This window comes from Muntiacus reevesi, chromosome 3, assembly GCF_963930625.1.
Source record: "Muntiacus reevesi chromosome 3, mMunRee1.1, whole genome shotgun sequence".
Classification (NCBI taxonomy): domain Eukaryota; kingdom Metazoa; phylum Chordata; class Mammalia; order Artiodactyla; family Cervidae; genus Muntiacus; species Muntiacus reevesi.
In genome coordinates, this window is record NC_089251.1 from 216,717,224 (window position 1) to 216,736,349 (window position 19,126).

General features: G+C 35.1%; 1 protein-coding gene across 1 annotated transcript in view; it reads right to left on the reverse strand.

The window, feature by feature from the left end:
* Nucleotides 1–19,126, reverse strand: part of LRP1B (LDL receptor related protein 1B) — a 1,678,044-nt gene that overhangs the window by 1,318,126 nt on the left and 340,792 nt on the right. The window contains exon 3 of the mRNA XM_065928990.1: nucleotides 17,064–17,201. Coding sequence (XP_065785062.1) covers nucleotides 17,064–17,201 — 138 coding nt within the window. The remainder of the gene's footprint in view (nucleotides 1–17,063; nucleotides 17,202–19,126) is intronic.

Genomic DNA, 19,126 nt, shown 5'->3' on the forward strand with positions numbered 1-19,126 from the left:
AGTCTTAGCTTTGTCAGGTTTAGTATTTGTTTTAATAAATTTGTATGAATCAATATTTCCCTACGAAGCCTTCATTTAGACATTATTTCATTCGCAGCTCCTTGTTTAGTCTATCAACTGTGATTGAATTAATAGCACCTATTCTGCTCTGTATTAATAAATTAGATCTTTACAGAGATACATGTAAACTAATTATAGTTCTTGCGATTGTTCAGCTGCTCAGTTGTGTCTGACTCTGCAGCACAACAGGCGTCCCTGTCCTTCACTATTTCCCGGAGTTTGCTCAAACTCATGTCCATTGAGTCAATGATGTCATCCAACAATCTCATCCTCTGTCATCCCCTTCTCCTCTTGCCTTAAATCTTTCCCAGCATCAGAGTCTTTTCCAGTGAGTCACTTCCTTATATCAGGCGACTAAAGTACTGGAGTTTCAGCATCAGTACTTCCAATGACTATTTAGGGTTGATTTGCTTTAGGATTGATTGTTTTGATCTCCTTGCTGTCTAAGGGATTCTTAAGAGTCTTCTCCAGCACCACAGTTCAAAAATATCAATTCTTTGGCACTCAGCCTTTACAGTCCAACTTTAACATCTGTAATTTAATACTTTGGAAATATTTATATGTGCTTTGGGAAATATTTCTCACAGAAAATACTACATGTCCAAAATAAAAAAATAAATAAAATAAAAGACAACTAAAAATGTAAAAACTATTGAAGGATAAAGCAAATACACATTGGTGAACTAAATAAACTCTGGGAGAAAAATACAACAAGCAAAGAGAAAAAAGAAAAATATCAAGAAATATAGTTTAGCCCAGAACCAAACAAAATTAGTCTGATGCAATAAAGATTGTCTCAATATCTAGATTTAAAAAGAAAGAGTGCTATTTCTTCCATAGGGATTATTTAATTATTTCTATTTGAGCAAAGAAGATATGTCAATAATTTTAAAATCCAGTCTATTTTTTATATGTGTGAAACTTTTGTCCCATGATTTTTTAAATTAATTTTTATTGGAGCATATTTGATTTACAATGTTGTTAGTTTCAGGCATACAGCAAGGTAAATCAGTTGTACATAAATATATATTTACTCTTTTTTACATTATTTCCCCATATTGGTCATTACAGAGTATTAAGCAGAGTTTCCTGTGGTATACAGCAGGTTCTTATTAGTTATCTATCTTATATGTGGCTCAGATGGAAAAGAATTTACCTACAACGTTGGAGACCTGGATTTGATCCCTGGGTTTGGAAGATCTTCTGGAGGAGGGCATGGCAACCCACTCCAGCATTCCTGCTTAGGTAGGAGAATCCCCATGGTCATTGGAGCCTAGTGGGCTAAAGTCCATGGGGTCGCAAAGAGTCGGACACAACTGAATGACTAAGTATCCGTCTTATATGTCTATAGTAGTATGTATGTCAATCCCTATCTCCCCATTTTTTTCCCTGATTTTGGGGGTTGTGAAATCCAGTGCAATGTATAAACTAGAAATATAGCAATTCTAGTTTGGGAGATAATACTGAGTGCAATTCAGTAGCATATATCTCAAGTTCAGGGTCCTAAAAGACATAAACTGTTAATACTGTAAAAGCCACATTATCTTCACTGGTTAACCCACACAGACCTTCTTAATGCAGACTGACATAGTGAAAGATACCTTTAGTTTCATCCCAAAGAGTTCCTCAGCCCCTTACCAGACCATTCAAAAGAGAAGCATACCACCACATTGATGTGGATTTGCCCAATGAGAAGAATGGTTGGGTTATGTTCATAGAGAATTTGATAAAACTGAAATTCCTTCAAGGAAAAAAAAATACATTTTCCTTGACATTTCTCAACACATAGAATTCTTCAACTTGCTCTTTGCTTACAAAGACATCAGGATCTTAATTTCAGAATTGTGATGGGCCTCAAGTGATACTATGCATATATACTCCCTTCATCCCTCCCATTTTCCTCTCTTTCTTTATACATAAATATGAACTATCCAATATGCTATTTTGACTGTGAATTTTTATTAAGATCTGTGCTAGTGCCTATATAATGCCTGCTTACTCTCTAAAATCATGTGGTAAAAATGGCTTCCTTAATTGGGATCTCACAGTTAAGAATTTATTGGGGGATATAAAAAATGGCAGGAGTAACCACCTGATAGAATTTGGAATTTGAAGAGAAAGTAATTAGATCCTTCAAAACAAAAGTCAAAAGTATTAATACAGCTGAGGTATATTTAGTTACTTGGAGACTATCACAGTCTTTGGAAATCAAAGTGAAGCAAAAGGAAATTTACTGTCAAGGAGAGAATGAAAAGGCAAAGCAGTTTAACATAATTTGACATTCTCAAAATATTAAATTTTACATATGACAAATCATATAGTAAAAAAAAAGAAAAGAAAAGAAATGATGAAATAGGATTGGCTGACCAGAGATATGAAATAATAAAAAAGATTTTGAAGTTCAGATAGCTAATAAATTTCAAGTTTAAGCCTAAACTTGAAGGAATAAAAATGGAAAAGCTAAAAAAGTTTAAGATGTGGGGACAGTATAAAGGGAAGAGAAAAAAATGTATAAGAAATGAAAAAATATTGAGAGAATGGGAGGGAGAGAGTACCTTTCTCCTATAAACCTTTCTCCCATATCTGGAGTCTTTTTCAGGCAGCAGTCATTCCTTACTGACTCCTCAGGAACTATTCTCCATGAACATTCAGTCTAGATCTTTGGAACTCTGTATTACTGTACATCCTGACCCTTCTCCTATAGTCCCCAGGTATAGTGAATAATTTTCTTAATTTATACGATATTGTATCTGGAAAAAAAGGCTTGTTTAATATGTATAAACATCTCGGTTTCCTGGTTTTCAAAGCCATAGCACCAGCTGAGGTCCTGCTCTCTGTCCTTTAGAACCTTTTTGTAGGTTTGTCAAACACAATCCAACTGTGATAAGTGAAATAATAAATGGATACATGGAATATTGCCTGTCAGTAAACAAAAATGCCACGGTCATCATAGATGAAGCCAAGGTGAGCTGCTGAGCCCTGAGGGAATTCAGAAAGGAAAAGAATACCTGCCATCTAGCAGTCATCAAACTGTAGCCAATCCCTACAATGAGCCCCAAGGAAACTCAGGATGTGAAAATATAGAATAATGGCCGTAGATAGGTAAAGTGCATATCAAAAGACATGATTTCAGTGAGCCCAGACTCTTCCCTGAAATAGAAATCTTCCCTGAAATAGAAATGTACTAAATTCGTTAATTTGAGATTTTTGGATTTTCTTTAACAATAACCTATTGTTCTTACTATCTGCCCTTTCTTGCAAAATTCCTATATACCCTAGTTGTCCTCTCTCCCCATCTTCTTAGAGCAGTTCTTTCAGGGTTAGTTTAGATGCTGCCACCGAATAAAACATAACTCTCAACTTTCAGGCTATGAATAATTTCTCAGCTGACAACTGCAACAGTTACTTGGTGAGTAATCAATTTTCTGATTGCTCTATTAAATCATGTATAGCAAAAATTTTAGTTGCTATCAAATATCTATTATCTGCTTCTTTCAAATCTAAATTCACTGAAGCAATGTTTGCACAATGGAAAAACTACATCTTTCAATCTTTTGTGCAGTTGAGGTTGGTTGTGTGTTAAAATTCTGGCCAATGGCACAGAGATACAAATTTACAGATTAAGCTTCTGGAAAGTTCCTAAAGAAGGTGGTTGACTTGCTTAGTAGAGATATCTTATTCTTCCTCGCTTACAATATAAACGTGATATTTGGAGCTGCGGCAATCATCTATGACTGCTGGTCTACCTTGAGTATTGTAGGCAAGTAACATGACAGCAGAAGGGAAATGCAGGAGTCTGGGCTACAGATCAGGCATGCCCTGAACTCACCCTACCTGTTATGGAACATCTACATCGCTGGACATTTTTTACAAGAGAAAATGAATTACCACCTTTCTCTACCAGACTTTTTAAAGATCTGTTTGTCACAGCCAAATCCAATTCCTAACTGATACAACAGGAGCGAGCAAGGCAATACTAGGTATACAAATATGTAAAAAGAATGGAAAATGAAAAGAGAATCGTAGGAGTCAGGAGCTAGGTCAGTCAATTACACTAGTCAAGACACACACTTGGTTTGGGGGGATGGATAGTTTCTAACTTTAGAGACTTTGACAATTTAAGGATATGTGGAGAAGCATAAGAAAAACATGATTAAGCCACAGGAATACAGAATCTAAATCTAATGGAGAGGGAAAGCTAAAAACTGAGAGGGCGTAGGGAATTTTGCAATATAATATCTAAGCATTTGTTCAGAGTGCAAACTGCTAAGCACTGATTGTGTTTCTAAAAATGGTGGTTAGGATTTCTCTCCCGGAGGCTGTCCAAATTGGGAAGATAGCAATCAGCCTAGGCAAGTTTGGGTTCAAATCAGCCTAAAGGCAAATGGATGAACTGGATGACCTCTGAAAGTCCCTTTTGACCCTATTATCTTACATTTTTGTTTCACACTGAGAAAAAGTTATTGCCGATTCTCTATTTGTAGTTATAATCACTGAGGAGAACTTTGCATCCCTTTTGCATTTTGCAGATATATCTAGTAAATAAGAAATGAAACTGAAAAGAGCAAATTATTTTAGGTAGAATGCAGGAGTGAACTTTCTTGACAAAGAGCACACTATTTGAGGTTAATATTTCCGGCATACAGTGAATCCGCCTGCAATGTGGGAGGCCTGGGTTCAATACCTGGGATGGAAAGATCCCCTGGAGAAGGGAATGGCTACCCACTCCAGTATTCTGGCCTAGAGAATTCCATGGACTACACAGTTCACGAGGTCACAAAGAGTCAGATACAACTGAATAACTTTCCCTTTTTTTCCCAGCACTCAAAGTAAGTATGTGACTAGCAGAAACATTATATTACACTGGTTTTAACAAACAGGAACAAGTGGACCACAACATAAGTGGAATGCATAAAGATATAATTTTCTTTTTACGATGTCCTATAGTAAGCATTTCAACTAGATGTCCAATAGACACAGGCCAGGGAAATCTAATAGAATATATATTCACATGCTTATATTAATATTTCTATGTATATTTGCAAGTAATAAATTTATATATAATTTGTATACAATATTTACATATTTTATAGAAACTACTTAGATTTAAGAGCATTTTATACCTACTAATATATCTTTCCAAATTTCTTAGAGATCTCTTCAGTAATATTTAAATTGGCTAACTAAAAATTAGACTATTTAGGTTCTCCGTGCTTCTGTTCTGAGAATATGGGATAAATCTCGAAGCTGTTTACTGAACTGTATAGATTTTTTTCTTGGCACTCTTGGTTTCGCACCTGTAGTGTGAATGAGAACACATCACAGGTTTCAGCTAATGGAAACGAAAGGGCGCTTTGGGGCTTGTCCTTCCCATTCTCCTTGGATCTAACACTTAAGCTTGGCTCTGGTCACACTGACCTAATTCAGAAGAAGCCCTGTGATCAGAGTGATCTCATTTTGGTTGGCATCTTATGGTTTCTACAACCACAGCGGGTTGTCTGCCCTTGTGTACAATCCCTTGTATCATAGAGAGGTCTCATTTGAAATAAAACTTCAAATTCCATGCTTTCTCTTAATCAAAAACAGATTGGGAAGCTAGAATGCAAATTCTCCATTAGTGTAAATAAAACAGGGTGGGGATTTTCCCCCACAAAAATTAATGTTTACTGAGTTTACTGTGTCACAACTCAAATATACAAATAGATGCAGAAAAGTCTGGAGAAATGTAAAATACAAATGCATATTTCTCTTTATCTTCACATGAGGAAAATATAAACAATAGACTTGACTATGGACTGATTATGAGGAGCTCTGAAGTCAGAATTCTCATGGCTATTTTGTTTCTCTGAATGTTGTTTTAAAATTGAGATATTCAGTTGTCATGATATTAATGCCTATGTAATTCCGTGGAATAGAGTTTTCTATATAAGTGATAACAATGGATCAAAGAAAAGGCAACTGAAATAGTTTGTTCTGCAATTTTGAACAGATTAGAAATTCAGAATTGAAAATACTGGCTGTAAAATGTGAAAATCTCTTTCTATAGAATTCTGTAAGATTTCTTAAAATTTCAGATTGAATTTAACATCTCAAATCTTCTGTTTATTAGTTACTTCTCATGGAATGGCACAGTATTGATTTTTACTTCAAAATGTAATCTTTCTCCACTAAATGATTTTTAAAAGTTTTTCCTTTTTCCTTTCAGGTTCCACTATGAAAATCCAATTCTTAAAGAGTTTTTTAAAAAAAACTTTCTATTTGTAATATCACAAAACTACTTTAAAGAGTTAAAATGAACTGCATCTCCTTTCCACATTCCTCATTAAATGAAAGCACCAATTTTCTCAAGGGGATGGAGCTAAGACTGGAATTGAGACATTCAATTCTGCAAACTTGTTACATAGTTTTTCCTCTTGTTGTTCACTCAGCACATGTTTTCTTTTTCTTTTTTTTTTTCCTGCTCAATCAATTAATAAAACTGACAGGGAACAAATAGTTCAAAATGGTTTTCAGTAGATTTTCTACAAGCCATCTTGCTGCTTAAAGAACAGGTCAGAAAGGATGCTGAAGCATAACGATTTCATGCATCTCTCTGAGTTGATATGTTAAGGCCCACTAGTCAAAACTGCAAATGAAAACTCAAGGTCATAGTATTTAAATTACTCAAACTGTGTGACTCCTGAGGATTCATTCAACCTTAGCTACCTGGTTTTTTTTCCTTACCTTTTTATCCCTTACTTTTTTAAGTATCAAGCTGCTTGTGTCAAAAACCAAATAATGAATCATAGGGGATTTGGCCTTACATTTGAGGCTGAGTAGAGAACTGAGTGACAGTTTGTTGTAATTCATACTTTTGAATAATACTGAAACAGTCATATATTTCCCAAAGTTAAGATACAAGAGGATAAAACTTAGGCATCAACTAAGGTAGTATTTTGGTAGCTTGCTAAAGATGGGATTTCAGTTGCTTAATGTAGTTGAGTACAGTTTCCCAGTAACTAGCTCTTGTCTAAAATTAATTCACTTAATATGGCTCCCCATGTCATCTATTTTGACATTCCCTTATATGAACTTCATCAAAGTGACACATAAAGAATACTTAACATGCCTTGTTTTTAGAAACTGATCAATGTGAATGGCTAGATGACTGCATAGCTCAAAATTTCATATTGTAAAAATGCATTTTAACCTTTGAAGAATAAGTTACATAGCTATTAATACATATATGCAACAAGCTAGTCTTCATATGTTTAATTGCAAAACAGCATTATATAACATCCTTATAATATTGTTGAGAATATATCCTAGTGTCATTTTTCATAGTCTTTCTTGTTTAGTTTTATGCAATGCATTTTAAGTGGGTTATACAATATCCCTGAGCTTCCCTGACAGAATCTACCTGCCAATTCAGGAGATGCCAGTTCGATCCCTGTTTCAGAAAGATCCCCTGGAGAAGGAAATGGCAACCCACTCCAGTATTTTTGTCTGGTAAACCTCATGAATAGGGGAGCCTGGCAGGCTACAGTACATGGGATCCCAAAAGAGTCAGACACGACTTGGCAACTAAACAACAACAACTATCACCATATACTTATTCAAACATAACCACTCCAGGTCTGGACCAAGTATTTCTTCAGCTTTAAGTTCATCTCTCTCTACTCACGATTCTATGCTTCAAACTTAGCAAATAGCATAGAACTGTCTTGAGTGTACAATGATGTCTTACTTGTGTCTCTGTCCACATAGTTTCTGACTTTTGAAATGTTCTTCCTTCCCTCATTTGCCTATTCAACTGCTAGAGTGAGATGCAGATCAATTCTCTTGGGAAATTCTCATGCATCCTCTAAAGCAGAATTAGATGCTCCTCACTTTATTCTTCCTCAGCCATTTTTACCTTCCTCCATTAAGAAATGTGAATTCCATGAAGGCAGAAAATGGGATTTTCTATATCCCTAGGGTTTCAGTTAGCATCTGGAATACTGTCAATGCTTAATAAATATTTGCTGAAGTTAATACATGAATTGAATATAGGGAAAGCTTTACGGTGTTTCTACTGGTACATATATAACACCCATTTTGGCCTCATGCCCTTTATTATTTCTTACCGACTATTCTTTGTTTTCTATCATATCAGGAAAAAGACGGTAAGGGAAAGATTCAGATAAATGATGAGTCCCAGTGTGCATGAATATTCATATAAATTAATAATTTCAAAATTGGGGAATCTTAACAACTCTCTTCTGTGGGGGAGAGATTACTGGGAGTGGGAAACCTGATTCTTTGACTTTCTATGGTTTCATGAGTCCTTTAATCTAAGAGGCTGTTACATTTGAGAAACAGGTATAATAGGAGTTCTTTGAACCAAGGAGTAAGCTGTCTGTTAAGCAACTGCCATTTCTTCTACAGATATTAAGCAAGCAAAATAAATACTTCATTGGGTGTGAGCTGTGGATCCATGTCTGACTTGCATCTATTTCAATAGAATATAATCGCCTGAAACTAGAGTACAATTCAACAACACCTGAATGTCCATAATGCACCAGGATTATCACCACAGAAAAGATTTGGTCAACACATATATACGGAATTTAGATAGATGGTGGCGATAACCCTATATGCAAAACAGAAAAAGAGACACAGAAATACAGAACAGACTTTTGAACTCTGGGGGAGAACGTGAGGGTGGGATGTTTTGAAAGAACAGCATGTATATTATCTATGGTGAAACGGACCACCAGCCCAGGTGGGATACATGAGTCAGGTGCTCGGGCCTGGTGCACTGGGAGGACCCTGAGGAGTCGGGTGGGGAGGGAGGTGGGAGGGGGGATCGGGATGGGGAATACATGTAACTATATGGCTGATTCATGTCAATGTATGACAAAACCCACTGAAATGTTGTAAAGTGATTGGCCTCCAACTAATAAAATAATATTAAAAAAAAAAAAATGTAAAAACTAGAAGAAGAGACGCAGAAGTACAGAACAGACTTTTGAACTCTGTGGGAGGTGAGGGTGGGATGTTTCGAAAGAACAGCATGTATATTATCTGTGGTGAAACAGACCACCAGCCCAGGTGGGAGGCAGGAGTCAAGTGCTCAGGCCTGGTGGGCTGGGAAGACCCAGAGGAATCGGGTGGAGAGGGAGGTGGGATGGGGGACCGGGATGGGGAATACGTGTAACTCTATGGCTGATTCATGTCAATGTATGACAAAACCCACTGAAAAATTAAAAAAATAAAAAAAATTTTTTAAAATAAATAAATAAATAAAAAAAAAAAAAAAAAAAAAAAAAAAAAAAGAAAAGATTTGGTCAAAAAATACTGAAATAGTTTGTTAGTTTGAAATTATTTGAAGAAGAGAGATACAGAATTTGAGATGATATTTTAATAAAGAATATCTTCAATATTAGATCATTTTAAGCTATTAGGTCTGTGCACTATTTTTTTTCTCTATTTTACAAAAATAATACTAACGTTAATCAAACATGTAAATCCACTACAAAAGGATTCATTTCAAAAAAACAATCTTAGATTATACTGAACTAAATGACTTAGTCATTTTGCCCCACAGGTATCTAGTTAGCTAGTTACCTATCTCTAGAAGTCAACATATTCAAACAAACAGCTGAAAGTTGAAATCCAAGTTTCTTTAGCAGGATTAGTTTATAATTATATCTGATAAATCAGTGTTAAAAAGTGTCTTTCTAATTAAGCAGAATTTTAAAAAATAAAACTCTGAAAAATAAATATATATATACTTATGTATGTACATATATATGTGTACTGATGTATTTGTGTGTGTATACATATGTGTACACACATCTATATATATATATAATTAGAATAGTCTGTACAAAGTATGCTATCCTAATTTCATATCGGTGTCCTTCATATCTACAACAGTCTTGTGGAGGAATGATACACTTGTAGAAGATCTATTCTTTCTAAGAACTGTTTCTTTGCTTCAAAGAAGCATTCATTTGGCCCTGAAACCAACCCATGTTAAGGATCATAGCCTTTCACTGAACTAACTCAATTAATTAAGCTAAGTACTTTGGAGGAAATGCTTACACTTAAGATAGATTTGAGACTATCTGATTACCTTAACACAAGCCAATACAAAGAAAAGAATATAGCAGGATCTACTCTTAAGTTGTGGGCTTCCCTTGTGCCTCAGCTGGTAAAGAATCCGCCTGCAATGAGGGAGACCTGCATTCCATCCCTGGGTTGGGAAGTTCCCCTGGAGAAGGGAAAGGCTACCCACTCCAGTATTCTGGCCTAGAGAATTCTATGGATTGTATAGTCCATGGGGTCACAAAGAGTCAGACAGGACTGAGTGACTTTCACTTTCACTCTTAAGTTGTAGGAGCTTTCAGTAATCAAAAGTGGTCTGCGCACACAAACCCACGACTTCTGGCTAATTCCAGTTTGTTTGTTTTCTAGCTCAACCAATGTTTTAGGTGACTGAATACACACTATGAAGTTTCTCTCCACATGTGTCAAGCTTTATGTTACCGACAAATACACTTTTCATAACACTGCTTGCAATTTTCACACTTCTCCATATCTCTGTTATCGGATTCTGCATGCTGAAATTCCATTCTGTATGTAGCATGGTGAACTCATTTTAGTTTAGAAAGAGACTGGCAATACTTTTCAACAGGAACTTTTAAAATGCAATAGAAGAAGATTCATTCATACAACAAAATGAAAGTAAAAAGAAAAAAAATGCACCAAATGCATTTGCTTTCTTTTTCAAACTCACTAACTCCATTCTTTGCTTCCTTTCTTTTCAGTTGTTTTGGTTACTCACTAAGTCATGTCCAACTGGTTTGCAAACCATTGACTCTAGTCCACCAAGTTCCTCTGTCCATGGGATTTCTCAGGCAAGGATACTGGAGCAGGTTGCCATTTCCTTCTCCAGGGGCTCTTCCCAACCCAGGGATCGAACTTCCATCTCCTCCATTGGCAGGTAGATTCTTTACTACTGAGCTACCAGGGAAGCCCCTTTTGGCAGCTACAACCTATAATGACTAATGTATGTAATGACTAATGAAGTATCACAACAAGATAAAATACTTCCTTTCTGGAAAAATGAGAGAACAGAGTCATGAATTTGAGTTAAGAATTAATCCCTAATTATTTTATTATATTTATTAAATTTAATATTGTCAAATCTATTAATCTTAATTAACTGGGCTAGATTAATTCCTTTTTGGAATATTTAGAATATATGAGATTCACACAAGAAGTTTTAAGGATGACTAAATTTATTATGGTGAATCATTTAGATAATAAGGTTTGCCATTTATCCTGGTCCATTTTGAGAAAGCCTCTAGTTTGTAAATCACATTCAGAATTTTTTGGCATATTCTCATAAGAATTTAGTTTTATGAAGAGTAATATGAAAGAAAAATACAATTTTAAATATGAGTTGGTATCTAAATTAAATACATTAAAATAAATACATTAGAATTACTAGAATTTAAAATAAATACATTAGGTTAGATTGTGGGTAGAGAAAAATGTTATTGCATATATAAGGAAATTTATATTCCAGTTGGCAAGTAAAATAATTAAATGGAATTTTAAATTTTCTTCATATGCATTATTTCAAGGAGTTAGATAATACTTATGAGAATTTTATTCTTCTTTTGATTTGTGATCAAACACACTAAATGAATATATTATACACTGAGAATCATTGGAACAGGTTTAGTATAGAAAGGTCAGAAAAGAACAGTACATGTGTCTATGTATGCATACTTGTTTGTCTGGGTAGGGAGCTTTTCAGATGTCAGAGTTTCATTCCCTAATTAGTTTTAATAGACTCTTTACACACTTTATCCCCTTGAATTTCAAAGGACATTGAAATGTTTACTGGAAAACATCCACAATAACTTTTTATAGGGCCACAGAAGAGAGACTCCCTTTTCACAGGGACGGGAAGAGTTCTCAGATTCTTTTAATAGAGAAGAGCAGATAGGGCCACAGAGGCTGTCAGTACCATAAGCATTTAAATAAATGACCATTTTGCACTGAAAATGTAACCTAACTAGGATTGTGAATTTAAAGATGGTTCCTCTTCTTCACAGCTTCTTTAAATATTAACAAAAGGAATTATATTAAGGACGGCAAATATTAAAAGTGTTTTGATGCACCTCAGTTCATTTGGTCTCTGTTAGTTGAATTTGTTCACTGTTTTACATGATTGTGAGAAATTTTGTGGAAATATCCTGTATTGAAGGACTTCCTTGGTGGCTCAGGGGTAAAGAATCCACTTGCCAATGCAATAATGTGGGTTTGATCCCTCGGTCAGGAATATCCCCTGGAGAAAGAAAAGGCAATCCACTCCAGTATTCTTGCCTGGGAGATCCCACGGATGGAAGAGTCTAGTGTGCCACAGTCCAAACGGTTGCAAACAGTTGGGTCGCAAATTATTTAGCAACTAAACAATAACAATGTTCTATATTGAGAGGCATCATACTGTATGTATATAATGTGTTTTCATTGCTCATGCAATTTAGATAGTGATATTACCATCCATATTAAATATTATGTAGGAAGATGTGAATTTTTTTTAATACAATGTGGTGATTTTGAACTTTCCTATTGTAAAATTTTTATAAGCACATTCCTATGTACAGCTACACCCATATACATAAGTCCATTTTTCTTTCTTTAAATGAAGCTAAATTATGGAAATTAAAACATCAGTGTTATAGAAAATCATTAATAATAGATACCTTTCTCATTATCCTTACCAAGAAGAAATTGATTTTTCTAGGAAACCATTCAGAAAACAATTCAGTTGATACAAAAGCATTCCCAAGACCAAACTATCACCTCCAAATTTTGAAACTTTTCTCCTTATTATTTTTCACAAGGGTCACAAATATATTACAAGTGTACTAAAGATCTTTTGTGAGGAAAAGGAAACATACCCATCTTTGAATCATATCTTAGGCTTTGTAATTATTTAGAGTATGTGTTCTGCTGCTGCTGCTGCTGCTGCTGCTAAGTTGCTTCGAGTCCGACCCTGTGCGACCCCACAGACGGCAGCCCACCAGGCTCCCCCGTCCCTGGGATTCTCCAGGCAAGAACACTGGAGTGGGTTGCCATTCCCTTCTCCAGTGCATGAGAGTGAAAAGTGAAAGTGAAGTCATTCAGTCGTGTCTGACTCTTCTCAACCCCATGGACTGTAGCCTACCATGCTCCTCTGTCCATGGGATTCTCCAGGCAAGAATACTGGAGTGGGTTGCCATTTCCTTATGCAGAATATGTGCTCAGAATGCAACAAAAAGAAAGCAATGGAGATAGAAGTGATTTAGACAGAATTTTTCTACAAAGGAAAGCATTTCTAAAAATTAATGCAGTGTTTGAATTAATCTGATTTATTTCTTTATTTTATGTCTCTAATAAGTGAAAAAGTCCTTAGAGACTTAATGTTAATTAGGTCCCTAATAAACCCATGAGAAAACATCTCTTCATTGAGTGTGACTCAAAATCAGGAGGAAGGCTAAAGGTGGGAAAATACACTCAATTCTCATGATATATTTTTGCGTACAGTTGATCACCTTTTCTAAACACAAACCACATATATATATGATAAAGATGGTGTTCCTTCTATCTGGTGATAGAGTCCGGGGTACTTTACCTGAACAAGCAGACAAACATGTTCCTAATTTTTTTTTCTCAAGGCAGAAATATTTTGTTAAACCACTGACTCTGGAATCACAGTATCACTCAGTCAGCTTGATCCTACCATTCTATGTCATTGTGCAAGGCCACAGAAGTAGAAGAAAATCCCTCTACTAAGGCAAATAACAGGTAGAGATCCAAATATACTTTCCCTTATTTCTAAGTCCACCACAGGTCATGCATTATTTAGGGATTTTAGAATACTTTATTTGGTTAAATTTAGAAATATTAAAAAAAGCCAAAGTGGTACAATCAGTGCCCTACTGGCAAATTAAGAAACAACAAAAAAAAAAGATTGCTACTTGTGATAAAGATGTGAAACTTGGAACTGCTGGAAACTTGAATTAGAACAGGAAAAGACAGAAGTGTAAGCAATTATATCCCCTAAATCTCAGTCTGAATTATATGGTATTTTTTTTCCAAAAATCAACATATATTTAATGCTATTTTATTTTTGTACTGATATTTTGTTTTTAGTTGATCCCTTGTTTTACTATTAACTATTATCCCTGTCTCCATTAAGTAAGTCACAACTCTAGATTTTATTAGAGAACTCATTTATATTTCCATATGATCCATGTCATTGAAATATGTTTAAGATATTCAAATTTGTATAATCACCTCTGAGGAAGTATTTGGCAATGTGATGATTTTCAGACTTTAAAGAAGCTTAGTCACACATGTCTATCTGGAATTTTGTTTTTGTTTTTGTTTTTTTTTTAATTTTATTTTATTAGTTGGAGGCCAATTACTTCACAACATTTCAGTGGGTTTTATCATACATTGACACAAATCAGCCATAGAGTTACACGTATTCCCCATCCCGATCCCCCCTCCCACCTCCCTCTCCACCCGACTCCTCTGGGTCCTCCCAGTGCACCAGGCCCGAGCACTCGTCTCATGCATCCCACCTGGGCTGGTGATCTGTTTCACCATAGGTAATATACATGCTGTTCTTTTGAAACATCCCACCCTCACCTTCTCCCACAGAGTTCAAAAGTCTGTTCTGTACTTCTGTGTCTCTTTTTCTGTTTTGCATATAGGGTTATCATTACCATCTTTCTAAATTCCGTATATATGTGTTAGTATGCTGTAATGTTCTTTATCTTTCTGGCTTACTTCACTCTGTATAATGGGCTCCAGTTTCATCCATCTCATTAGAACTGATTCAAATGAATTCTTTTTAACGGCTGAGTATTATTCCATGGTGTATATGTACCACAGCTTCCTTATCCATTCGTCTGCTGATGGGCATCTAGGTTGCTTCCATGTCCTGGCTATTATAAACAGTGCTGCGATGAACATTGGGGTGCACGTGTCTCTTTCAGATCTGGATTCCTCAGTGTGTATGCCCAGAAGTGGGATTGCTGGGTCATATGGCAGTTCTATTTCCAGTTTTTTAAGAAATCTCCACACTGTTCTCCATAGTGGCTGTACTAGTTTGCATTCCCACCAACAGTGTAAGAGGGTTCCCTTTTCTCCACACCCTCTCCAGCATTTATTGCTTGTAGACTTTTGGATAGCAGCCATCCTGACTGGCGTGTAATGGTACCTCATTGTGGTTTTGATTTGCATTTCTCTGATAATGAGTGATGTTGAGCATCTTTTCATGTGTTTGTTAGCCATCTGTATGTCTTCTTTGGAGAAATGTCTGTTTAGTAATCTTGAGAAAGAAGAATGGAACTGGAGGAATCAACCTATCTGGAATTTTGTTTAAAATGTAATAAAAAAAACTTGAATTAAAACTAAGGAGGACAGAATTAGGTTCTAGAAAATACAGATTATTTCTGAAAAGAAAATTAAACTCTAACTTTTACTACCTTGTAATTCACTAATTTACCCTCTATTAACGTCATCTTTAAAACTATACAATCAAAAAAAGGAATACCTATCACAGTCTTTAAATAAAAGTAAAATTTCTTCTTCTTATTATATATATGTTCATAACTGAAACTAAGAATCCATTGACTTCTTATGCGATCCTGCTAAGAGTTCAAAGCTAAGAAGGGAAATACGACCAAAGAAAAAAGACCTTTAACTTTTCAGTCTGAATCTGTCCACAGGGCCAGAGTAATTGGACATTACATTAGAAAGAAGGAAAGGCCTAGCAACCTACTTGATCTATGCTTTCTCAACATCCTTTCCACTTTGAATTACCTTTCTAAACGAAGATTTACTCTTTTTCTAAAGTATCTCTCCATCTCCGGTTTTGAGTCCAGGTTATTTCAGTCCAAATGTGGGAAAATGGCCACTAGTAAGTTCTGTCAGGTCTCCAGACAAGGTGTGTTAAGCCTGTACATTGCTTACCATGCAATGTTTAAAAAGCTAAGTTTGAACACTTTATACACATAAAGAAGTGGAGCTCCTCCTGAAAAACTGGAACTTTTGGTGACTGAGGACCTATCCAAAATGCCATCAATTTAGGGAGTCTGTCCAGATACCAGCCATGCATCTCCAGCTTTCTACAGTCCATTCTACTCCTTATAGTTTTACTGACTCCAACATGAAGGACGGGTTGCTCTGACAGTTTCGGTAAACATATTTTTACATTCAACATGCTAGAATATGAGTTAGAGACTTCTGATTCAATGGGTTCTTTCTCTATTACAAGTTGAAAACAGATTCACTTGACTGATAGCTTGATTCTGTTTCCACATCAGGACCGTTACCTTAATCCTCAACCTTTTCCTGTTTCTTTGTCTAACATGTTATACCTGCTTCCCAAACCAATTAACTCTTTATAAGTTTTAAGATCTAGTTACACCCATCATGAGTGTATAGGTAAACCCTTGACCACTGAAGAAGTTAGATTTTTTAAAAAGAAGGAAAATTATGGAAAGTTAATAGTATAACTTCATGGAAATAATATTAAGGGAACATTTCTCATGATACACTCTATTAAAATATTTGGTTGCAGAGGTTTTACTTCAAATAATCTTAGTATAAATAACAGTTCAGAGGGAACGTGTTTTTATATATGGTACCAACATACTGTAACAAAGACTTATTTGTCCTTTGCTCAAAAGCACTCCTTGCTAGGAAATACATGATTGTTTAACAGACCAACTTCAGAGTCTAAATTTGTGTGTGTGTGTGTTTTACTTTTCATAGCATTGTTCAATAAAGCACAATAGTCACAGCTTTGAAATGCATATTGCATGTCTCTGGCAATAAAACTCATGTCTTCTCAACAACTGATAAAGCTGGAGTTGAAAGACAAGACAGGTTATAGGTTCTCTTTGAACTTTCAATAAAACTATGAAAACTTCAGTATTGCAGTTGCATTTTTCTGCAAATGGACTCACCACGGCAGTGAACTCCTTCATCATATCCATCTAGACAGTCCACGACACCATCGCACAGTTGGGATAAGTGAACACATTTGTTGGCACCAAGGCAAGCAATGTGATTCCAGGGGCACTTGATTTCTACCTCCTCAGGACCTGGAAAAATTACAGGAAGGAACACAGTGATTTGGGTTAGCTTAAGTTTTTCAACACCAAAACTATTAAGCACAATAAGTTGCTAGCATAAATTTATAAAACAAAACAATGAAAAATCCTACCAGAGAGCAGTATGGATTATCAGAAACATCAAAATTAGTCTATGTATTTAAAAAATTAAATCTTAAAAGCTGCATAGGAAATAAAAGGTGTATTTTTCTCAAATAATGCATTAAAAACACAATTATTCTTTCAACCCATAAATAGGCATGAATTGAAAATCTAAGGGTTGATTTGACTCATTGTTCTATCTCTTATCCTTAGGTAAGTGGGAAAGATACTTAAACCATGTAAGTTTCAGTTACTTTAAATGTGAAATATATATAATGGCAACTTCTTGGCAGGGCTCTTTTTAGAATTATACCAGGTAATATGAACAAAAAGGTTTCAGTGGAATTTAAATGAACTGTGTCCATCTTAGAGTTATTTTATACTTTTAATCTTTAGGAATATGGATAACAGCTAGCTTTATACTTCTATGTGGAGTCTTTTATTCTTAAAAAAGTCTTAAAACTGAGTAACTATCATGCAACAGAATTTTCTAAAGAGCAGATGAACAGGGTGCATACATATAGTTTACTTACTGGTGGTAACTGCACTTTATATAGTCATCCCTTGCATTTTTAAAGATATACTTAACTCAAAACACCAAGATGTTTCTTCTAGCTCATCAATTACAAGTCTTTATCAAACATTCACACTGTATATTGTTATATCCAATTTAAGGTTGCTAAAATTCCTATATAAACTTGTTTTACAGACATCCTCCAAATTTCCCATAATGATTTTTAATTTTGTCAAGCTCTCTTAAACCCAAAGTACAGTCACAACATAGGACTGTAGTTATGTATTAATCTGACACTGATTATTGCAATAACCCCTGACACTGATTATTGCAATAACCCAGATTTTTCAGTCAAGACACACTTGTGATTTACAGTTTTGTCAATATCTATTGGGCATTATTTAACCAATTTAGCATTAGTTTTCTCATCTGTAGATGGAACTGCCAGCTGAATCCACCTAGTTGGGTTGCAAGGATCAATAGTCACTCACGGCAAAGCCCTAGGCACTATGGGATGTAGGCTCAGAGGAGGAATTCCATATGTGTTAATCACGTAAATAAATGCAATGTAGTCAAGATTCTTGTAGAGGAGAATATAGAGCCAGATTCTTGAGTTCAGTTTCTGGTTCTATTAGTTGAGTAACTTGGGTGAGTTATACTTTGTATACCAGGTTGTTACAGAAGTATATTTTACTAGGTTGTTACAAGAAGTATATCAAAAGTTCTTAGTATTTTTCCTGGCAAGCACTAAATAAGTGATTGATATTGCTGTAGTTAATAATGTTCTAAGAAGGTGAGTTGCCTTTCGGTAACACATATCTTATAACTTTCTTTTCTGTTTCAAGGCCCTAAAGAATAAAAAAAAAAAGCTCAAAATATGTTTTACTTTATTTAGTGAGGCAGAATAATGACAATAATGCAAAGGCCAACCTAACATCTTCTAGGATGTGTAAAAATTATAAGAATTGCAGAAGATAGTTATATATTAGCACTAGAAAACTAAGAAAAAAGAAAGTAAACATATGTAAGCAAAAAAAAAGAAAAAGAAAACTGGAGTTACCAAAAGTAATATGTTTTTTTGAAATGCCTTATCAAATGTGATTTTTGTTTGATGCTAAAACCGCTTTCAACCATTTGTGTTTGGCAGATGTAAACAAATTTTTCTGATCTAGTTTCACTAGCTGAAATGTTACTACTAGTAGATTCCCTGTATTCTTCATGTATATTATACAATTACTACTATACAAAGGTATTAGTTCTGTCAAATACAAATGTACAACTCACTTTACTGAAACATGTC